Raw genomic sequence first — 22,461 nt, forward strand, 5'->3', positions numbered from 1 at the left:
CTTTGATTATCAAATTAAGAGGACAGAGAGTTTAGGAGTTGGCCAGACGTTTGACACGCCTGGCACAAGTTCACTAATTCTGAGACAAGCAGGCCCTTCAACCTCTCTATTTTCCCAACACCACACCCTCAGCCTGACATCCTCCGGGGCAGCCCCGCTCTTTCGAGAGGAGAGGTCCTCAAGTCAGTGCCTGTTAGAATCACTGATGGGCTTGTTAAAACACAGATTGCTGGGCGTCACCCCCCAGTTTCTCATTCAGTGGGTCTGCAGGGGCCCGAGAATTTGCATGTAAAGTTCCTATTTGTAACAAGCAATGCTGATGCTGCTGGTCCAGGGACCACACTTTGAAGACCAGTGTCCTGGAGGAGGTAGCTCAGACTATCTGAGCAAATGGAACCCTTCAATGCCGCTTTAGAAGGAGAAGTCACCTCGGCACAGGGCTGTCCTGTTTATAAAGCGCTTTTCCTCCCATGACTACTCTGATCTTCACAAGCGCCCTGAGAGTGATTATCTTATATCTCAGAGTGGGTGAGTGACTTGCATATGCTTGAAAGCTTGTAATTGTTGAAGGCCCCACATCTCTTGCTTGTTCCCACCAATGCCCCCTTACCCTGAGAGGGCTTCACGCTGAACCACACCAACAAAAAATTATGAAGGGCTCAGAAGAGAGGTTTAAATCATGGTTCTCCAAGTAAACTGTCTGCCTGTTCCTCCACAAGAAACAGATTCCAGGGCAGTGAGGCTCTGCGGTCCCCCATCCTGTCCTGCCTCCCTTGGGAGCCATTTCCACTGGAGCAGTGAAGGCAGGCTCAGCAAGCTCAGCGGGGGAATGGAGAGCTGAGGGCAAGGAGGACTCCTGCCAGGTCTGTGGGAATAACAACGTTCATTCAGCACACAGTTTTGGGGTCCTGTGAGCCAGGCGTGCCGCCAGCACCAAGAGCAGAATGGGACTCCACTGCACAGCCTGGTTTCTGATCCAGAGCTGAGAATGGGCTTCGGGCGAGCCAGGGTCTACTTACTCTGTTTGCAATGGTGATCACACGGTGAGTGGCTTCGGCCTCCAGCTGGTAGAAAGAAAGGACAGGAAGAAAACAAGCTTCACCATCTCCCCAAGCAAGTCCACATCTACCCAGAGCCCACCTTGTGGAAAGTGCTAGAATATCCGACACAGAGTTGAAGGGGCCAATTGCAACTACGGGGGCCAGCTTGGAGGCAAGCCCTGGGCAGGGGCACCAAGCTCCAATCACCTGCGCTCACACTGAGAGAATCCTAGGACTTAGTATACCAGACATATCCTTGCTGGATGCTACTCAGGGCTTAATTAAAAGGCAATGAAACAGGGGCCGGCCCTGTGGCTGAGTGGTTAAGTTCGCACCCTCCACTTTGGCAGCCTGGGGTTTTGGCCGGTTCGGATCCTGGGTGTGGACATGGCACCACTCATCAAGCCATGCTGAGGCGATGTCCCACACAGCAGAACCAGAAGCACCTACAACTATGTACTGGGGGGCTTTAGGGAGGAGAAGAAGAAGAAGAAAAAAATGAAGACTGGCAACAGATGTTAGCTCAGCTGCCAATCTTAAAAAAAAAAAGGCAACGGAACAAAAAGCAAAGGCAAACTTGGAATCACATCTCTCCCTGTTTTCTGGTGTATTCTCTCCACAGCCACCTCAGCACTGTAGCAAAGGAGCGATATCAACTGCTATCATAGTGGAAATTAGCCTAGATCAGGGTTTCTGAACCTGAGCCCTACTGCCATTCTGGGTCAGATAATTCTTTGTGGTGGGGGCTGTCTGGGCATTGTAGGATGTTTAACAGCATCCCTCACCTCTACGCACTAGATGCCAACAGCACCATCCCCTCAGTGGGGACGACCAAATATATCTCCAGACATTGCCAAATGTCCTCTGGGGAGCAAAGTCTCCCCTGGTGTAGACCCAGGACCCTCGTCTTTAACCAGCAGATGATGACAGTGATAATTCTTGCTATTACTATCCCTCTGTGGTCAAAGTCTTGCTCTTCCCCTCATGCAACTTAACAAAGTCCAGTCCTGTGCCCCTCCCCACCCACTCCTGCTCCCACAGCCTCCCTCAGTGCATTTACTTTGCTGAGTCTGGTGCATCTTTCTCTGCCAGTTCTCAGGTGCCCAAACTGGAGCTATAGTCAAGGGCCCTGACAGACAGAGACGACCCGGGGCAGGAATAAGGGGGGACCTCAGCTGACCCACGAAGGGCCGACTTGGTTCCTGTTTGACGGCTGTACCATTACATCCTGTCTCCCTCTGGCTGCTCATCCCTCAAGGCCTCCCCATCCGTCACTCATGGACAGCCAACCACCTCTGCCTTTAAGGCTCTGAAAAATCAAAGACAGCTTTCTCCTCACAAACGGATGTCTGAATAGGGTCACAGGGCCAGAAGGCGCCATTTGGCTAATGTGGTCCCTCCTGAGAATTCTTCAGCAGGGGGATTATGGGATTGGTATCGACGCCCCATGAAACTGTGCAAGGATAAAGCCAGAGGGCACGAGGACAGCAAGGCTCTGAATTACCATCTCAGTGAGTAATAGGTAATAAGGGGGAGGGAGTATGGACACATATGTGCCTCTGGCTTCTGGTGGGAAGGGCCCAAAGCTTTCCTCAGATGCTTAAAGGGATGATATCCCCAAAACGCTGAGTCGGTGGCTTACAGTCTGGAACGTCTTCTAACATCTGAAGGCACTTTCAGTCTGTCTTTTTTCTCCTGATTCAGTTTTGGGCAACGCAACCCCAGGCATGCTCACATCGTCTCCCTCAGATCCTTGAAATCAGAATCAAATGAGGTGTGTTTGGTTTCCCCTGAATTGTCTTTCTCAAGGAAGCTCAAGGCCAAGTCAGCCTCAGCATGGAGGAAGCTGTTCCCTGGGAAGCTTCCAGATGGGAATTTCACCCATGGAGAAAGCGATAATATACAACCTATAGTTACTGATACCTTTTCTATCCTAAAGATTCTGTGAATCTACAGGAAAGGAGCTGACAAAGGACACAGGATGTCTTCCTCACCTCCTCTGGACGGCTGATCTCGATTCCTTCTGGGCCTGTGATACCCAAATCTAGTGCCTCCTTAGCACCCTGAATAATAGCAAAAGGAAGAAAATTGAGAGAATCATAGACGTACAAGAAAATAATGAAGCCAACGAACAGTAAAATATGCTAGACACAGCCCCTCCCGTAGGCTGGCTACTTCTCTCACTTCTGCGCTATTCATCTTCTGAAGAGGGCAGAATAAGTACAGGGCTCCCTCGCAGTAAGGCTCCCCTGAGGCTCACTTCATATTGACTGGACGTATCTTTTCCTCTTAAAAATATAGTTCCATAACTAGCCATCAGGCCTGGGACACCAAAGACAAGAGCTCTTTATTGATCTGAAAGTCAGAATTTTCCCACTGGAAATCTAGTCCAATCTCTAGCTTCCAGCCACACCTAGGCTAACCCTGACCCCAAGCTTCCTAGTCAAGACCTAAAAGTATATACCAGTGAGTAGATCTCTAACATCTCAGCTCCTCTGGCTAGTACAGGAAAGTGGAAAACTGACTCATTTATTCTGTATGTCGGATCTCATTACAAATATCTCTTAGAGGTGCTTCAAATTCTTTTGCTATAATGGAATTTCAATATCTTGTCATTAGAACTAAGAGATCATCATCTAAGACTTAGAAAACTTGTTGGACTATAAAGAGAGATTTGTTTCCTACAGACAGTAAAAAAGTGTGGATTTTCTCACAAAGATTTGTTGTCCGAGGTGTTAACATCTCACACTTTCTTTTACAACTTGTTTTGTCTGAACCTTGTGGGATGGGTGATGGGTGGTCAAGAATCTCTCCGAGAACCATCTCTATTGGCACCCAGGCCCCCCACCCCCAACATTCTCTACCACCTTACCTCGGCCACGAGCTCCCCATTTTCAGCATGGACTCGGGCAATCGCTCCAATGTCCTTGCAGGCGTGAAACACTTGGTACAGCTCACTGTCCCGCAGCATATATAAGTCCTTGTAGGTCATGAACATCTGGAACGAGTTGACACCCTTCTCCCTCACCAGTGTCTCCATTTCTGCTTTCACCTGGAGAGCAAGATGCAAAGGCAATGCCACGTGCGTACAGATGTTCAAGAGGCCGACCGCAGATGCTGGCCCAGTGTGGAGGAGACGTGGGTCAGTCAGTGGAGTCACTATATGACCTCCTGCGACCTCACAGTATCTCCCTTTCCTCCACTGCACAGGCTGCTGTGAGGTCAAGCGAGCCAAGGATGCAGAAGTACTTTGAAAGTTGTCAAGCAGGACACAAACATAGGAATTGTATGGTTACTCCTAGGCATGTTTCTCCTATCGCATAGGCTCGTCCTGGGTTTCTGACTCCAAATCAGCCTTCTCAGTAAGTGCACTAATGACCTTCACTCCTACGGCCTGCTCCCCCTCCTCCATAATGGGAACAGTGTTACAAAGAAAGCACAACAATGCTAAAAATCCAGAGACCCTGGGGAAAATCTAATTTAGGAACAAAGTCAAACATGAACAAAGCTATGGGAATAAGAGGGTTCATCCCAACATTATTTATATTAGGAAAAAACGGAAGTAACCTTCGTCCAACAATACGAAAACAAATTGAAGTACATCTACTTGACAGAACACTAGGCGGCCATCGCCTTGATGGTCAGGAAGACCATGCAGCCACACAGAAAATGCTCACACTTAAGTGAACGAGTCGCCATGTATGAAAAATGACTAGAAAGAAACAAGCTAAAATAACAGTAGTGATTGTGTTAGAGTGACTCAATTAAGTGATGCTTTTCTATTTGAAAAATCTGTAATTAGAAAAAATTATTTTATTCTTATGAAAAGAATTTTAAATTCTAGATGCATGGAAGTCCCCACCACCTCTAGGGACAAAGGGGTGGCTGGCCTGGGCTTAGTGTTGCTGAGAAGCTGCGTGGACTCTCTATTCCAGGCCAACAGTAGGGGAGGGAACAGCAAGAGGCTGAGGGTAGGGGTCACGCACCCAGGAGGGCGTCCGAAATGGACAGAACCTCCACCGAGATATGGGATGGTTGACACTCAGCGTGGTCTGCAGCTTTAGCCCAGTACCAAGAGCGGGGAGGTCTTCACGGGGTGAGGGCTGGGGCGCTCTAAGGCCTTTCATAAGCAGCAGGTTGGAAACCATGGAAGAGACTGGGGGAGCCCCACACTCAAGGCTAAGACCTGAGGGGAGAAGTAGAGCGAGGCTTTAATTACCACCTCAGAAGGGAGTCAGGCCCTTTAGACTCACAGCTGAAGGCCCACAGCTGGAGAACTTTCTTAATACTTGCTTAATTTTGATTCTAGGGTACCCACTTGAGTATTGGCACACAGTGACTAATAAACAATTGATGAAAGAACAAATATCCAGGCTGCTTCCCTGGGGGAATAACAGTAAAACTCCAGAAATGAAGCAAATTCTAAATATGCCTGTACAACTGTTTTCGGGAGGAGCAAGGAAGTGGGAATCCAGGGGGAGGGGACGGGACTCTGGCCCTGGGGCCTGGGGCACCTGGATGACAGAAGAGCCAGGGGCCAGGGACACAGAGGCTGAACGGAGAAGGGGCTCCATGGGAGCCAGCCTCAGCCACACACCAGGAGCAGCCTCAGGGCTCTCAGAGCAGGAGCTGGGCCCCAGTAGGGAAGAGGTGTCCCACTCTATTCGTACCAGGCGGCGCTGAGCCAGGACAGGACCCTCCGTCTGAGACCTCAGCTCAGTGCTGTCACTCCCAGCATGAAATCCAACCCTCGGATCCTGACCCTTGCTGAGCCCACTACTAAGGAGCATCCTGCAGGTGTTGGTGGCACCTAATGCAAAGCATCAGGAGATGCTGAGAGCCTTGTGGTCAGAGCAAGGAGCCAGCGCTCCCGAGGACGTTGGTCTTAGACCCTTTGTGTCTGCTGGAAAACTGATTCTTCAAATTAAGTAGAACAAGTGCACTCTCCCCTTTATGGAATCATCAGTGTTTTTTCTTTTGGCATTAGGGGAGTTCGGATGGTGGAGGGAGGGGTGTTCCACACCTGCAGGAGAGCACCACAGTCCAGCTGGCTCCAACCAATGGCCCCTCTGCCTAAAAGAGCGCTTGCTGTTCTTTGGGGGTTCCACCCAGCACTGTTACCTTGGGCGCCCACCAGGTGATCCCCACGTGGAGGGCGTAGTCACAGCAGACCTTGGGGTCGGCCAGACCCCGGCACTTTTCGTAGGCATCCACGAGAGAGGTCTCCTTGTCAGGCAGGACATGGCCGATGATCATGGTGGTACCTCCAACTAGCGCCGCCTGAGGGGGCAGGAAAAGCAGTCTCGTCACATCTCTACCTGCAGCCAAGTCACTGACGTGGGGAGACATGGGGTCCTCAGGTGAACATTCAGGATAACCACAGACCCCACTGCACAAGAGGCTGTGAGGCCAAGTGTAGCAACGTTTGGGAAACGGTAAGGAGCTGTCTGGACACACAGGAGCCACGGTGTGACTTTCATCATTACATGGATCCAGCACACAAACCTGCTTCTGTCTCATCCTGAGTGTAGCTTGGTGCTTTGAAAGACCACTTATTGTGTCACCCAAGCCTCAGCCAACCCATTTCCCAATGAGAAGATCCCCCCAAACGATTTTTGGCCAAGATGAACACATAGATGACACAATCAAATGTATAATATAACATATGATCAAATGTCTACTTAGAATATTAATTTAGTTACACACATATTTAAACTATAATGAATAAAATGTTAATTTGGATATACCATTTTGTTTTATTCTGTCACATTTCATGAAATAATTCTAGTCAAAGTTTTCATGTGCATCTTCAACCTCAAGTCTTTGTCTTTAGTTTTTCCAAGCACATTAACTTCATTTCCATCTATCTTGTTGGAGATGGAGCACTTTTTGGGCTCCTGTATGATTTATCAGTGAAAAATTATCCTATTCACAATCTCCACAAGATACTACTTAAAAAGAAATCTTTAAAAAGCCTCGTTTGAGGGGTCGGCCTGGTGGCGCAGCAGTTAAGTGTGCACGTTCTGCTTCGGTGGCCTGGGGTTCACTGATTCGGATCCTGGGTGCAGACACGGCACCGGGTGGCAAGCCATGCTGTGGCAGGTATCCCACATATAAAGTAGAGGAAGATGGGCACAGATGTTAGCTCAGGGCCAGTCTTCCTCAGCAAAAAGAGGAGGATTGGCAGCAGTTAGCTCAGGGCTAATCTTCCTCAAAAAAAAAAAAAAGCCTCATTTGCAATCACAAAGCATATTCACAAGAGTAATTACTAAATCTGTATTAAAGATGCCCCCCCAACACATACACACAAACTTTAAAAAACCAAAACCAGCATTGACCAATGGCTATTTCAGGTTAATGTGTTGTTCTCAAACAAAACTTTATTAAAATAAAATAAATGAGGGCCAGCCCCAGTGGCCTAGTGGCTAAGCTCGGTGTGCTCTGCTCCAGCAGCCAGGTTTGGTTCCCGGGTGCAGACCTACACTGTCAGTGGCCATGCTGTGCTGGTGGCCCACATACTAAAAAAGAGAGGAAGATTGGCACAGATGTTAGCTCAGGGCCAATCTTCCTGAGCAAAAGAAACTTAAAAAAAATAACAAGACTAAAACAAATGAGACAGGGCCCTGTAATATGAGAGGCTTTGTGAGGGCTCTGACATAAGGTAATTCTCCTCTTTGATGAATAAAAGTTTCAACAAAAGCTACTCTTCTATTTGGATCCTTATAGTGATTTGGAATCAGCCCCAGGTGAGTCCCTGCTGCCACCTCCCAGCTGGATAACCTCAGCCAGGTTACTTAACCTCTCTGATGCAGATTCTTTACCTTTACAATGGGAATAGTCCCCTTGCTGGAGAGTGGTGAAAGTCAAGGGAAACATCCCTAATACAATGGACTTAGTAAAGTGTTGTCCCACTGTGCATAAGAATTCAGAGCTTAGTCATTTATCTCTGTTTTCTGTAGGGGAGAAAAACAGCACAGTGCAACTGTTTTAATGATTTCATGCTTCTCTGTTCAGTTAAATCCTTAAATCAGAAATATTGCTGGGGAATAAGGGACTGAAAAAAAATTAGTTCAGTGGCTAAACAACAATTAAAACGAAAACTCTTGCAACACTGATTTTCCACGCTGACCCTGCTCCCCATGTTGTCACGGGAAACCCAGGGGTCTGGTTTCCTGCATGGCTCAAAGCAACCAAGAGAGGGGGCTAGCTCACAAGTGGAGGAACCGTGTCAGGGGAGGCAGAGAAAGGAGAGAAGGGGAAGAGCAGCAGATTGTGGCTTTACTAGCTGGCTCCTGTTTCTGATTTTGCTGGATCGTGCCAGGCTGATTCATTCCCACAGCAGGTGGTTTACTCTATTTTGTCCTGAAATGCATTTCTTGCTTTTATATGTGGATATGGGGGTGTCTGATATATTGAGATCTTTACACACTACATTGTTTTATTTTTTCTGTGGTTCTAAATTGCTTTCCTTTGCACTCCCTCAGGATGTCTGTAGCCTTGGGTAGAAAAAAGGGAACCTGGAAACAGCTGATAAGAGAGCCAAGCCCCTTCTTAGCATCTGTGGGTCCCAGGGCAAGAGCAGAAAAGAAAAGCAGAATCTCTAAACCATTAAAAGTTAGGGATCAAGCTATCAAACTGTTACACAGAATATATTCTATCCTCCTACTCGGACAGCTATGTCTTCATGACGACGGAGAAGGCCAGCCTTGAATTCAGAATTCTGAGAGACCTTGCAGTTCTGAGCTACACTGCAGGGGATGTTGGCCTTCAGCCTCTGCACCTGCCCCCAGCCTACAGCCCCAACCCTGGGTTCAGCCTGCAGCCCGCTAAGCTCTGTCCGCCCTCTGCAAACTGCTGCCTGTGGGCTCAGGTGTGCACGCACTGCTGACATGACCCCAGGAAGACAGACAGGTTCGTGCAGGCCCTGGAAGTGCTCAGGGCCATTTGTTGGGGAATTCCAGGGACCCAGAGAGTGGCCTAGGAGTGGGATAGTGGCAGACATGCTCCTCTTGCCTGGGTCTAAGGGTTGTAACTGAAAAGAGTTCTGGAAGGAGTCAGGAGCCTCGGGCAGTGTTCTTGACTTTCCCAATGACAGGCTGTAATCCAGCAACAGCCAGGTGCTTACTCTGCACCTCACTTCTCAGGGATCAGGTGGCAATGGAGGTGAGAGCATCCACAAGCTGGGCAGGGGCACACGCATACCGGGAAGAATTATTTCTGCTGTTACCCAGGCCTCAAAAAGAGTTGAACAGAATCAGCAAACAGTCCCCAGCTGCAGGCTTGGGAGCGCAGAGCAGATGCTGGATGTGCCAGCGCTTGTTTCTTCGCAGACAAGATACACAGAGCAGGCTTTTTAAATACGTGCAGCTCCCACCCACGGGATGAACGCCAACGAGTGCAGTCTTTGCTGGAATGTGATATCACAGATGTGACAGACCTTTTTACTGTCATCCCACACAAAACAGCCTTGTGGGAATCAACAGCAGAACAGGACCCAATCCTGTTCCTGCAGCTTTCAAAAGGATGTTTATGAATACTGACTGTATGACTGTTGAATGTTCTTAACCGCTTGTATGCAAAAGTGGTGTTGGCTAAGTCAGCTGGGGAAGACCTTTAGAAATCAATAGAAATGATCATGGAGGCTAAGTCATAACACGGAAAAAGGGTGATGCTACAATGAGAGAAAAAGGCGGAATTCAATATGTGTGCCCAAGATGCTTAGAAGTATGTTTAAACACACACACCCACACAGAGGAAAAAGTGGAAGGAAATATACCAAAACATTAACAACACTGGGGTGATGAAATTCTGAGTAATTTATTTTTTCTAATTTTCTGAAATTTATTTAATAGAATATATTACTCATAATATATATTTAAAAAATAAATTTAGGGGGCCAGCCCGGTGGCATAGTGGTTAAGTTTGCACACTCTGCTTTGGCAGCCCAGAGTTTGCGGGTTTGGATGCTGGGCACAGACCCACACACCACTCATTAACCCACACTGTGGCAGGCATCCCACATTCAAAATAGAAGAAGACTGGCACAGATGTTAGCTCAGGCACAATCTTTCTCAAGCAAAAAGAGGAAGACTGGCAACAGATGTTAGCTCGGGGCAATCTTCCTCGCCAAGTAAATAACTAAAAAAATTTGGAAGAAGCTAAAATTATTTAAAATTTAGTTAAACATGCTTATGTGTTTAAAATACTTTCTTTTAAAGCTATGAAACATTTCCATTATATAGTAAAAGTGTAGAAAATAAAACAGCACCTACCCACGAACCCGCTAGTCACCTATCACACGTTAACACTTTTGCTGTTTTTTAAAACATTTTTCAAGAAATGACGGGGTTGGCCCCATGGCCGAGTGGTTAAGTTCGCGCACTCCGCTGCAGGCGGCCCAGTGTTTCGTTGGTTCGAATCCTGGGCGCGGACATGGCACTGCTCATCAGACCACGCTGAGGCAGCGCCCCACATGCCACAACTAGAAGGACCCACAACGAAGAATATACAACTATGCACCGGGGGGCTTTGCGGAGAAAAAGGAAAAAAAATTAAATCTTTAAAAAAAAAAAAAGAAATGAAATAAAATATTTCCGATACAACTGAAGCCTCCATCCTATTCCCATCCCTCTCCCCTCAGGTTGATATAAATTTCTCCCATTCAGGTTTTTATGCTTCTATTATGTTTGTTTTGTGAATTTAAAAAATTCACCCAAGTGGTATTGTACCATCCATATATCCTTTTGCAGCGTGCTTTTTTTAATCAGCATTTTAAAGATTTATATAGATTTACTTCATTCATTTTAATTAATTCATTGTGTGAACACTCCTCCTGGTCTGTATTCATTTCTGAGATCAGGGACATTTACTGCTACACACGGTGCTCGAGCCTTCTCATGCACACACGAGCCATCGCCACGTTCAGAGGACCCACTGCCAGGAAACAGAAATGCAGCTTCGTGACACACGTGCATCTCCAATTATACCACACCTGACTATGGAGCAGCTAACTCATTAGGGCCTCCTGGAGCTTGGTGGCTGACCAAACCGTTATTTTTTTCCATGCACTGATACCCAGCCAAGCATTCCCCATTGTGTGTGTGGCATTTGCTTTTATTGTGAATGTGACACTTCACATCTCTCACTATCAAGTTAATATGGATACTAGGACTATTTGTTTAATAGACCTAGCATCATTATACATGTTTGGCAGGATACGAAACATAATTTTACTGTTTCAAAGGGTTACCGTTATTTTGTTTCTGACTTTTTTATGACACACTACTGGGTAAATCAGGATTTATCTGATGCCCAGTAATGTTACCTCCATTTGTTTCCTAAGAAAACCCAGTATACTTAATGGTAACCCATTTTATGACACAGTTTCCAGGCTTACGGTTGGCAGGAACTTGTACAGAACTCAACCTAAACCTGTTATAAATGTCATCTTTATGCTTCGGAAATTCATCAGACCACTGTGGGGCATACGGGGTCTCTGCACTGACCAGGTACCTGCTCAGCAAGTTGGAAAGAAATTCCAGTTGATTTATTTGCTGACATCACAGTGTTGGAGAGAACAGCGTGTTGGCCCTTCCTGGCTTCGTCAGGACAAAGGTCTTTGGAGAGTCCCTCTCTCCCCATCTTCCACATCGCTGCAGCTCTAATCATGTTCTGTTGAGCTCCCAGTAGCAATGCTCTTTTTCTCTCCCCCACCCCCCACCTCTCCTGAAAGAAAAAGGTTTGATTCTCATGCTCCAAGGCCAAGAAGCAACAGGTCAAGGCATAAATTTTGTGCTCTGCTGTTGACAAGGCACTTGGGCCAGAGCTAATCCGAGCGGTTTTTCACTGGGGAAGGGAGAGGGACTTCCTGGAGCATATTTTCACACTGATCCATAGAAAAGGGGTGTGTTTTGGGGGAGATGATTGGAATCAGAAAAGCAGGATCTGCTACCATCTAGTTGTAGACATTACGGGCAACTCAGTCTTTATGGGGGGAACACTACTGCACTGAGAATCAACTAACAAGTATTTGGATGTGCTTTGTAGACTAGTAAGTGCAAGGCAAACATTTCTGCGTTTCTTAATGCAGTTGGGAAAGGCATCATTTGTTTAGCTGGATCTGCCTCTCCTGGAATTGCTGAATCACTTCCTTTTCTTTTCACATTAAAATTATCTTCCATCTTTTACTCATACTCTCTCAAAGTGCAAGAGAATAAAAATAACCAGCTCCAAGGTTTCTCTCTTGCTCTGAGTGACTGCGTACTGGCCCTCTGGAAAGCCGGCTCTTACGCAGCACACCACGCCTTGGGAAGTAAGCAGCTCCCTAGAGAAGGGCCTGAGCATTTCATCAAGTGAGATGATGCACGGACGGTACTTAGAACCATGCATGTAAAAACGTTTTAACAAGGAGTCCCATCTTTTTATCAGCTACCCTGGCCTGATCTGGGGAGATCACGCCCTTAACATGCTCACACTGGGCTTCACTGCCAACTCAGCCAGCTCCCACTGACGGCTCAGGACACCGACTCTTTTCTGATAATTCCCTTCCAGGCTCCTTGAATGCTGATCCCTGCTCCATCCTCTTTTGGAGTCTCCCCAATATCTGTTATCTAATGCTCCTTTTCTCTGAAAAACAAACAAACTAAACAACACAAAGATCCCCCAGCTTTTCTCCAGGGCATCTAAGTGGGGTGTGATCAAATTCCCTGGGGCCACCTTCTCTGTCTCTCCCGCTACATACAGCTCTCAAGCCTTTTCTCCACCCATAATTTGCAGCCCCTTGAGCTCGCCCTGCAGCTGACTAGTTTCCTCTAAATTGCACATTTATAATTAATTGCACTCCTGAACTTCCTTTTACTTTTCACTCCTACCTTCTGGGCCCGCAGCCTCTACAACATCATCAAGGGCACGGTCCCCACTTCCTGACCTCGCGATGCTCTCCCTCTAAGCATTACCACATCTAAAACTCAGACTTCTTTCTTTAAATTTTCAACAGAGGAAGTAGGCAACATTCAATGCACAATACACTTTGGGAAAAGGACATGTTCCCACACTTAATCTGCCTGCCATCTAAAGGCATATTAATGCTATTTTTGGAGGCAAAATAGTATAGTGACAAGAATTAGATTTTAAGGCAGGCAGATCCAGGTTTAAATGTCAGCTCCGTCACTTGGGCAAGTTATTTCATCTCTTTGAGCTCCATTTCCTCATTTGTAAAATGGAGATAATGATATATACCTCATGGGGTGACCAGGATAATTAAATGAGATAATGCATGTAAGCACCTAGCACAGTGTCTGCACACAGTAGGAGCACATAAGTAATAGTGATGATTGACAATAAGCATATTTGTAGGGGGCACTAATGCACACACTATGTGCCCTCTATTATGTGTACCGATGCTCCAGAAGAAGCGAGAAACGTAAGTACCTTAAGTGGTGAGAGTGTCGTTGGCAAAGTGGACAAGAAAAAAAGTTCACTCTTAAAAGAAATGACTTCAAAATAATATGAGACTACAAGGCATCACAAGATAATATTCCTCAATGATGATGGCAGTATCAGGTGCAAAAGAAGACCAGAGGAAAGGAGGACGCGTTAGGATGGGCAGGCTGAGAGCTGGAGGGTGGGCGTAATGTGACACTCTGGGGTAGGAAGTGGTGTGGGCAAAGTTGGGGGTACATCTGGAGGACAGAAAAGAGACCTGTTTGGTTTTGGCCGAGGCAGGTCTGATTAGGACCAAACTGTGAGGACCTTGATGAACCCGGATTCGCTCCAGCCAGCAAAGTTTAGCAACCTGTGTGTGGTGGAGGTTGTGGTAATGAGGGGGCTTAGGGAATGTGCAGTCTAGGAGCACATTTGCAGGAAGACTCTGGCCACATCCCAGTCCCTGGACACATCTGTAGTCAGAGCAGGACTCTACGTAGAGGAAGAACATGAAAATCAGACTTTGGAACATTACTCTGGCTGTGGAGTGCAAGCTCAGCGGCAGTGCTGAGATGACGGGCCTGAACTTGGGGACACATGTGAAACCTGCTTCTCGGAAGAAGCAGCCAGGTTTGATGACAGAAGAGGAGATGATGTAAATAATGGGGGAGGTTTTATGCTTGTGTAGCTGAAAAAATAGTACAAGGAAAGGAACGATCAAATTTAGGAGGGAAGGGAGTTTCTAGACATCTTAAGATAGAGCTGACTGAGGGACACTCAAGCGGAGATGAAAACCACGAATTATAACCAACGTGCACTGAGCATGTACTCTGTGCCTGTTTAGCTGTCACAACAGCCCTGGGAAAATAGGTGCATTACTATCCCCCTTATTCACATGAGGAAACTGAGGGTTGATATTCATATCTATTAGGCTGGGAGGGACACCTCTTCCCATCCATTCAGGAGGGGGATGGATGAAGGAGATGATCAGAGGTGACATGGAGGAGAGTGGAGGGTGCCCAGGTCCTTGATCCCACACTTCTTAGCAAAACAGGAGATGAGGCCAAATTCCCAGAGGAAAGGTTTTGGGAAAATTAGGAGTGTTGGTCTGAGCCAAGATGAAGTTTAAGGAAATCATCAGTGGGGGCTGGCCCTACGGCCGAGTGGGTAAAGTTCGCTGCACTCTGCTTCAGTAGCCTGGGTTCGCGGGTTTGGATCCCTGGGTGTGGACCTACTCCACTTGCTGGCCATGCTGTGGAGGCATCCCACGTACAAAGTAGAGGAAGTTTGCCACCAATGTTAGCTCAGGGCTAATCTTCCTCAAGCAAAAAGAAAAAAAAGAGGAAGATTGGTAATGGATGTTAGCTCAGGGTGAATCTTCCTCACAAAAAATCGTCAGGGAGATCCACTGCAGAATCAACAAGAGAGGGCTGAAATTAACAAGCTGTTGCAAAGGGCCAGTTTGGGGAAGCCAGGAAGGAGCAAGCAGAGAAAGCAGGCTGGAAGAGCTGAGGGAGTGGGAGCCCACGGGTCAGGGATGGCTGACAAAGGAGTCCTGGCGGAGATCCAGCACAACCAAAATCTGGGGAGGGGTCCTAGGGCAGGCCCACAGTTTGGCTGGGGCTTAGAGTGACATTTGCATTTTTATGTTTGTTAGAAATGCAGTTCACTGCTCTGCCAGTGTGAAGAGGCAGGATGTTCTAGTGGGAGAAGCCTGAACTCTGGAGCCTGGCAGACCTGGATCTGAGCCTGGCTGTATGGCTGAGGAGTCCTGTGGTCTTCGGCAAATGAGCTCTGGCCTAGAAGGATGGGGTGCCATTCCTGGAGGGAGGGATCCCTGGTAGAGGAGCGGGGCTGTGGTGGATGTGTTGAGTTTGGGGGAGGTGCACAGAGGTGTCCGGGCTGTAGCTATAAATGTGGGAGTCATGGCTGACAGATCACCTGGGGAAAGTAGGTGGGTCAGAGAAGGCAATCTGGGACAGGACTCTGAGCAACAACCACATAGGAGATGAAGACAAGACCAAGAAGGAGACTAGGAAGGACAGACAAGAGGTAGGAGGAAGACTGGCCTGGCATGGGGTGATGGAAGCCAAGCAAACCCTCCTACCAAGGCAAGAAGCTCACTAGCTCACTAGCTTCAAGAAGAGATGAGCTGCTCCAGAGGTTAAGATGCTCTCCCGGGAGACCTGAGCTCCCGTTCCCGGAGGTGAAGAGACCAGAGCAGCTTTGGGGTCTCAGGGACAGTGAACCCCACTGCCCAGGAAGCCCTGATTTCAGCCTACCTGGCTCCTGCTCAACAAGGAGACTCGGGGCTGCTGAGAAGTGAGAGAAAGGCCTAAGACTTGGTGCGAAATCCCCATCTCCCCTCCTCCCTCCAGGCTCGCAATAAAGAGCAGGCCTGACTGCCATGCTGCAGGGCACGGCTGGGTCACACAGGGGTCAGAGGAGGCTCTGTAGGAGCTCCTGCCCGCCCCTCCCTCTGTCACAAATTCCTAAATACAAAGGGAGCTGCTCTCTCCAGGGCTGCTCTCCCGGGCTGGAAAGGCTAACTTCAGAGGACCCCACAGGGGAAAATGCTTCCTAGGCTCTGGGATTCTGACCCCTCGAGGGGCCCAAGGCAGCAGGGGAGTCACCCCTACTACAGAAACATCTGGATGAAACTGGATCCAGAGAGAATCTCCTGGAAAGCTGCAAACCAGCCCAAGGACCTGGTCTCTTCCTCCCTCAACGCACGAAACGCTCGGGGAGAGGGTCGTCTGCACAGCAAAGTACTTCCCTCATCTTCACATCCTCCCTCCATCTTCACACACCACGTGTGACGGACGTTTTCATCATCTCAGTGTTTTAGAGATGAGCCAAGACTGGGATCTAGGTATTTTTACCCCAAATTCCGTAATCTTCCGTAATACTGAGAACAGACCTAACACTGCTGAAATAGTAACTAAGCACAGCACTGCATAGCCTGGGGTGATCCCACCCTAGCTTCAGGATCTTCCAGAGGGTATACTTAAAATAGACAACTGATAAGGAAGTATATATATCAGCCTTAATATTTTCTCATTTTGGAACTAGGAATACATGAACACCGACTGGTGGGAGAAATGTAAACGTATGCATGGTTTTTATTGTGAGACGATGTACACTGCCGTAGTTAAGACATTTCCTTTAAACTCTGGCATGACCTGCGTTAATTCCCAGACATAGCAGACCAGCATGCCCCGGGAACACAGAAGCAGCTTGCTAGTAACAAGTTATGCCACTCTCACTGAAGCCATTGGACCACTGTGGCAGTGAGCTCCTGGGCTGAACTCACTTTCAGGAGAGAAATTAACATTTACTGATGACCTACTAAGTGCAATGTTCTTAACATTTATTATCTTATTTGATTGTCAAAATGACTCTGTAATTGAAAGCAAGGACTCAAACGGATACTTGTATACCCATGTTCACAGCAGCATTAGTCATAATAGCAAAAGGTGGAAGCAACCCAAGTGTTCATCGATGGATGAATGGACAAACAAAATGTGGTATATACATATAATAGATATTATCCAGCCTTAAAAAGGAGAGAAATTCTGATATAAGTTACAGCATGGTTGAACCTTGAGGACATTATGCTAAGTGAATAACCCAGTCACAAATGGACAAATATCGAATATGAGATTCCTACAGTAATCAAATTCATACAGACAGAAAGGGGAATGGTGGGTGCTAGGGACTGGTGGGATGGAGGATGGAGAAGTTACTATTTAATGGGTATGGAGTTTCAGTTGGGGAAGATGAAAAAGTTCTGGAGACGGATTATTGTGGTCACAACATTGTGAATGTACTTAACGTCACTGAACTGTACACCTAAAATGGTTAAAATGGGAAATTTTAGGTTATATATATTTTATCACAAGAAAAAAATTTTAAAAATATGATTCTATAGGGTAGAATTTACTCTTCCCATTCCACAATAAGGAAACTGGGGCTCAGAGGAAATCACACAGCCAGACTGAATGAGGGTTCATCTCTAGAGCCCCCAGGCTTCCTCTATATTATGCAGCCCTTTCTAGAGTTCAGGATAGCGCTGGCCTGACTGAGGGGCTCCCTGACTCCAAGATTCCTCTGTCAAAGGATGGAGAAAAGTCCAAGTGAAATTGGACCTAACTGTGGTTTAGAAACAGAGGAGTAGGTGTGGCTTGGGTTTGAATTACACGAATAAAACTAAGAATTGTGCCAACATCTAAAATTATGAAATGAGGAGCTCTGGGCTTCTCTCTAATCCAGAATGATTATCTTCACAGCCAAGCATCCAATTTAAATTCATTGTGTTTAATACAAAGCCACGGAACAGAGCAGGCTGTCTCCCGACATGCAGTTACCATGGAGACGGGAGCCGATCCTCAAAGGGAGTTATGTGGCAGAGAGAATATGGCTGCCAGCTTCCAAGAAGCCCAGGGGCCTGGGGAAACCACGCTAAAATAGAGCTTCACAGAGGCCCTTTGTCACCCTCCTTTTTAGCAAACCCCCTTCTAATCCCAGACCAGCAAAGTTTACAGGCAAGCAGACCACGACCACCTTTATTAAAAGTCCCGGCCACCCAGCATGCCAGAGAGGAGGGATTTATCAAAAATCCAGAAATAAACCGCACGTAACCCTACTTGCTCTCCTTCCCTCATCTATTCCCAGATCAGCAAGTCTTCATTTTGGTCCCAAAGCTAAGTGATAACGGTGCCATCAAACTGCTGGGGGAGGCTGCCCTGAGGCCTCCCTGGATCCGTGGCATGGGGGAGTGGAGGCTGCAGTCAAGGCTGGGAGGCAGGCAGACCTGTCCCCGCACTTATTAGCTTGGCAAGTTATGTCACTTCATACTCAGCTTCCCCACCTAACAGGAAGGACAATAAGACCTGCCTGAGGGGGCTTTAGAGATCAAAATAAGTGTATAGTGGATACAGAAGTGCTCTGATGTCCAGGCCTGACAGGTCAGTGCACCCCTACTGTCAGGGGCAGGGGATGGAAGCTCATCCGCAGGTCCGGTGGAGAGCCACGTACTGCCAGGTGCCACCTGGGCCTCAGGGATCCTGGAGCCCGTCAGAAGCCCAACATGCTCCATTCTGAACACTGTATTTTCCACACAGCAGGAAAAATATACTCTTTGACGGGCCACTAAGTCTAGGGCTTAGGGATTCGAAGCCACAGTGCTCTCCCAAACAGGAGTCCTAGAGTGCCTTAAGCCTGGCCAAGTGAGCGCCAGGGCACCAAAGCAGAAAAGAGGGGCTACAGCCCAGGCCTGGTGGTGACAAAGGGTACCAGAAAGAAGGGAAAGCTGACAGAGGGAAGAGCAGAGGACGGCAATGGCTCAGTGGTTAGAATTTCAGTCTATGAAAGTTTTATCCTAATCTAGTCCACTCGGAACTTCCTGGCCTACCCCTGCTCTCCACTAACTCTAAATATAAGGCAAAGAGGGAGCAAAATGAAGCTTCCCCATGATGTCACCATAATTTACTGTACATTAAGCTATGGATCACATGAACACAATATATCTACATGAATATGTAGCCCAGCATCACGGAGGACGATATCCTCATGGACCTCATCTGAACCCCCAACACCCAATAAAGTTCCTTTTAACATACACTCCAAAAAAATCATAGATTTTTTTCCCCCTCCAAATAACTTGAGGAAATTTTAAAGAAAATTAGTAACATTTAGCCAACAGGGAAGGACCATGCTAAGGGCTGAGAATGTTTATCAAGTGCTTGGTTAATGCACTCAGTTTACAACCCTCTGAAGGTTTTGGTCTACAGCCTCCACTAAAAAAAGTTTACTTCCAAGGACACAGAATAGCCAAAACAACTTCAAAAAACAACAAAGTTGGAGGACTTCCATTACCTGCTTTCAAGTCTTACTGTAAAGCTATGACAGTTAAGACAGTGTAGTATTGATGTAAAGATAGACAAAGAGAACAAAAGAACAGAAAACAGAGTCCAGAAATAGACCTACACATATATGGTCACGTGATTTTTGACAAGGGATGACCTTTTCCACAAATGGTGGTGGAACAATTGGGTAGCCAAATGCAAACAAACTGAACCTCAAGCTTCGCCACATTCTGTATATAAAAATGAACTTAAAATGGATCACAGACCTAAATGTAAGAGCTAAGATCATAAAACTTCTAAAAGAAAACATAAGAGAAAATCTTAGTGATGTTGGATTTCACAAAAATGTCTTGATTACAGCATAAAAACCAAACTATAAAAGAAAAAAAATCAATAAATTGGATTTCAAAATTAAAAATTTTTGCTCTTGAAAAGACACTGTCAAGAAAATGAAGATGTAGGTCACAGACCGGGAGAAAATATTTGCAAAACATATACCCAACAAATGACTTGTAACTAGAATATATAAACAACTCTGAGAACCCAATAAAAAGACTAATGACTCCATTAAAACATGGGCAAAAGATGTGAACACTTCACCAAAGATATACAGAGGGCAAATAAGCACATGTAAAGACATTCAACGTAAGCCACGAGGGAAACGCAAATTAAAACCACACTAAGATACTACTACGCATCTGCTAGAATGCTAAAATTGAAAAGACTGCCCCTCACAAGTGATGGCAAAGATGTGGAGCCTGGAAAGAATATGAAATGTTACAACTACCTTGGAAAATCAGTTTGGCAATTTCTTAAAAAGCTAAACATACACCTACCATGTGACCTCGGCATTCCCCTTCGAGGTAATTATGCAAGGGAAATGGAAGCATATTCCACATCAACACCTGTGCACAAATATTCACAGTAGCTTTATCTGTAACAGCCAGAAAGTTAACAATGCTGAGTGAAAGAAACAAGAAAGAAAAAGGAATACAGGGGTCAGTCTGGTGGCGTAGTGGTTGAGTTTGCACACTCTGCTTCAGGGGCCCGCAGTTCAGTTTCAGATCCCAGGCACAGATCTACACACTGCTCATCAAGCCATGCTGTGGTGGCATCCCACATTCAAAATAGAGGAAGACTGGCATGGATGCTAGCTCAGGGACAATCTTCCTCAAGCAAAACAAAACAAAAAACCCCAAAAGAATACATACTGTATATTATTCCATTTACGTAAAAATGTGAGAAAATGCAAACTAATCTATAGTGACAGAAAACAGATCAGTGGTTACCTGGGGCAGGCAAGGATTACAAGGGACACAAAGAAACTTTTGGGGGTGATGGATATGCTTATACATTAATGGTGCTGATTTCACAGAGTATACATACATCAAAACGTATCCAACTACGCACTTTAAAAATGTGCGGCTTATTGTACGTCCATTATAACTTAATCAAGTTGTTGGGAAAAAAACAAGTAGCACAGATTAAAAATAAAGGTGGCTTCCTAGGTTACCTAACCACGACCTTTCTCATTCCATACGCTATCTTCCCAAGAATAGAGTTCACCAACATATATCAAGTTTAATTTTATCTTTAAATATTAATTGAGAAGACTGTGGAGAGTTTAAATCAAAACAGGAAAGTTATTTATGGATTAAGAGTTGGATTTATTAATGTTCAACGGTACTTCCAGCCCTAAAATTGTGTGTGTGAATGAGTGTGTGAGAGTGAGTACGTGGGTGCGAGAATGTGTGAATATGTGAATGTGTGTGTGTATAAGAGAGAAACAGTGATTAGTGAGAAAGTTCTTACTATAGTTGGCCTATGGTTTTATCTTCATATTGTCACTAATTAAGGATCATTATAGCTCCTAATTTTTAATTAACAAGAAGTAAAAAAGGATCAGAAGGAGAAAAAAATGTGGTTGGCTGCAGTGGTAACCTGAGGGAACACGGAGGCTGAAATCCCAAGGGGAAAAGATATGGCGTCTACACACATTTCTACCTGTTAGTGAACTGTTCCAAGATGTGCACCTTACACAGGAATATGGCACCTTCAGATCAGAGGCAACTTCGGCAAGGTTTGGGAGAAGAGATATTTTCAACTGAGATTTTTGAAGCTTTACATGAGGCTACACTCAAATATTTCTTAAAATATTAAAAAATATGCTGACTTTAAGAAAAAAACACCATTCATGTATTACATGTATCACTGAAGTATACATACAGTACATGAGATTTTTTCTTCTTCTTTTTTTACACCCCAGAGGATGAGAGTATAAAAGCAGAACTTCTTGTAGGAGGTATGAAAGGTTCCCAGGATGCTTGGGCTCAGTCACAGAGGGTGCATTTCTTCTTGAACCAAAGGTTTTAAAAAAAATGCAGTAATCTCTCTGTATAGATGAATTCTTGGTAAACGCTTTTTCTTCTGGGTATTGAGCTGCTTCGTCACCATAGGAGATTTTTTCCAATACAAGATATAAAAATTTATAAGAAGTGACAGATCTCCTCTCTTACATTTGTTCTAAGAAGACAATCTGCCCTACACGGTGGTCAGCCAATTAATGGAGATGTTGAATGCAAGTTGCCAGCAAGGTTTTGTTACGTAAGATATCTGATCTGAAGCAGGACATCTTTAAACAGCTCCTGATGCCTACAGAGTTTGTGACTGGCTATGGCTGCTTTTGAGAGAGAGAGAGAAGAGAGAAAATTTCCTAGAATTCATCACCATTACTATTAGACTCCATCTGAAATCTAAAATACATGTAGTCAACCCAAACAGTAGAAACAGAATCCAATTTGTTAGTTCCTATTTGATGCCTAATAGTTTAATATGTATGTTCATGAGGAAACTTACAAATGGATTTTCCGGGGGTCAGTCCTCAACTGGTACAATCCATTTACTTATTTAACAAACACTCACATAGTGTTTAGTAAACAGAAATACTATTTTAAGTTTTTTACAAATAGTAACTCAATTAACACATATAAAGTACTATTATAATCTTCATTTTCCAGAGAAGGAAATTGAGAGACAGAGAGAGACGAACTGTCCAAATCACACAGCTAGTAGATTTGGAGCTGAAACTCAAACTCCGGCAGTCTACTCCTGTCTGTGCTCCTAACTACCAT

At 45.8% G+C, this 22,461-nt stretch overlaps 1 protein-coding gene across 3 annotated transcripts in view; it reads right to left on the reverse strand.

Annotated features, from left to right (window-relative positions):
* The window catches only part of DPYSL5 (dihydropyrimidinase like 5), a 91,726-nt gene that overhangs the window by 20,217 nt on the left and 49,048 nt on the right, over nucleotides 1-22,461 (reverse strand). For all 3 annotated transcript variants that reach the window (XM_003362905.5, XM_014731254.3, XM_023619357.2), the window contains 4 exons: nucleotides 6,162-6,320; nucleotides 3,913-4,092; nucleotides 3,035-3,103; nucleotides 1,020-1,064 (listed from right to left, as the gene is read on the reverse strand). In XM_003362905.5, the coding sequence (XP_003362953.1) occupies nucleotides 1,020-1,064; nucleotides 3,035-3,103; nucleotides 3,913-4,092; nucleotides 6,162-6,320 (453 nt within the window). The remainder of the gene's footprint in view (nucleotides 1-1,019; nucleotides 1,065-3,034; nucleotides 3,104-3,912; nucleotides 4,093-6,161; nucleotides 6,321-22,461) is intronic.

Source organism: Equus caballus, chromosome 15 (genome assembly GCF_041296265.1).
Source record: "Equus caballus isolate H_3958 breed thoroughbred chromosome 15, TB-T2T, whole genome shotgun sequence".
Lineage (NCBI taxonomy): Eukaryota > Metazoa > Chordata > Mammalia > Perissodactyla > Equidae > Equus > Equus caballus.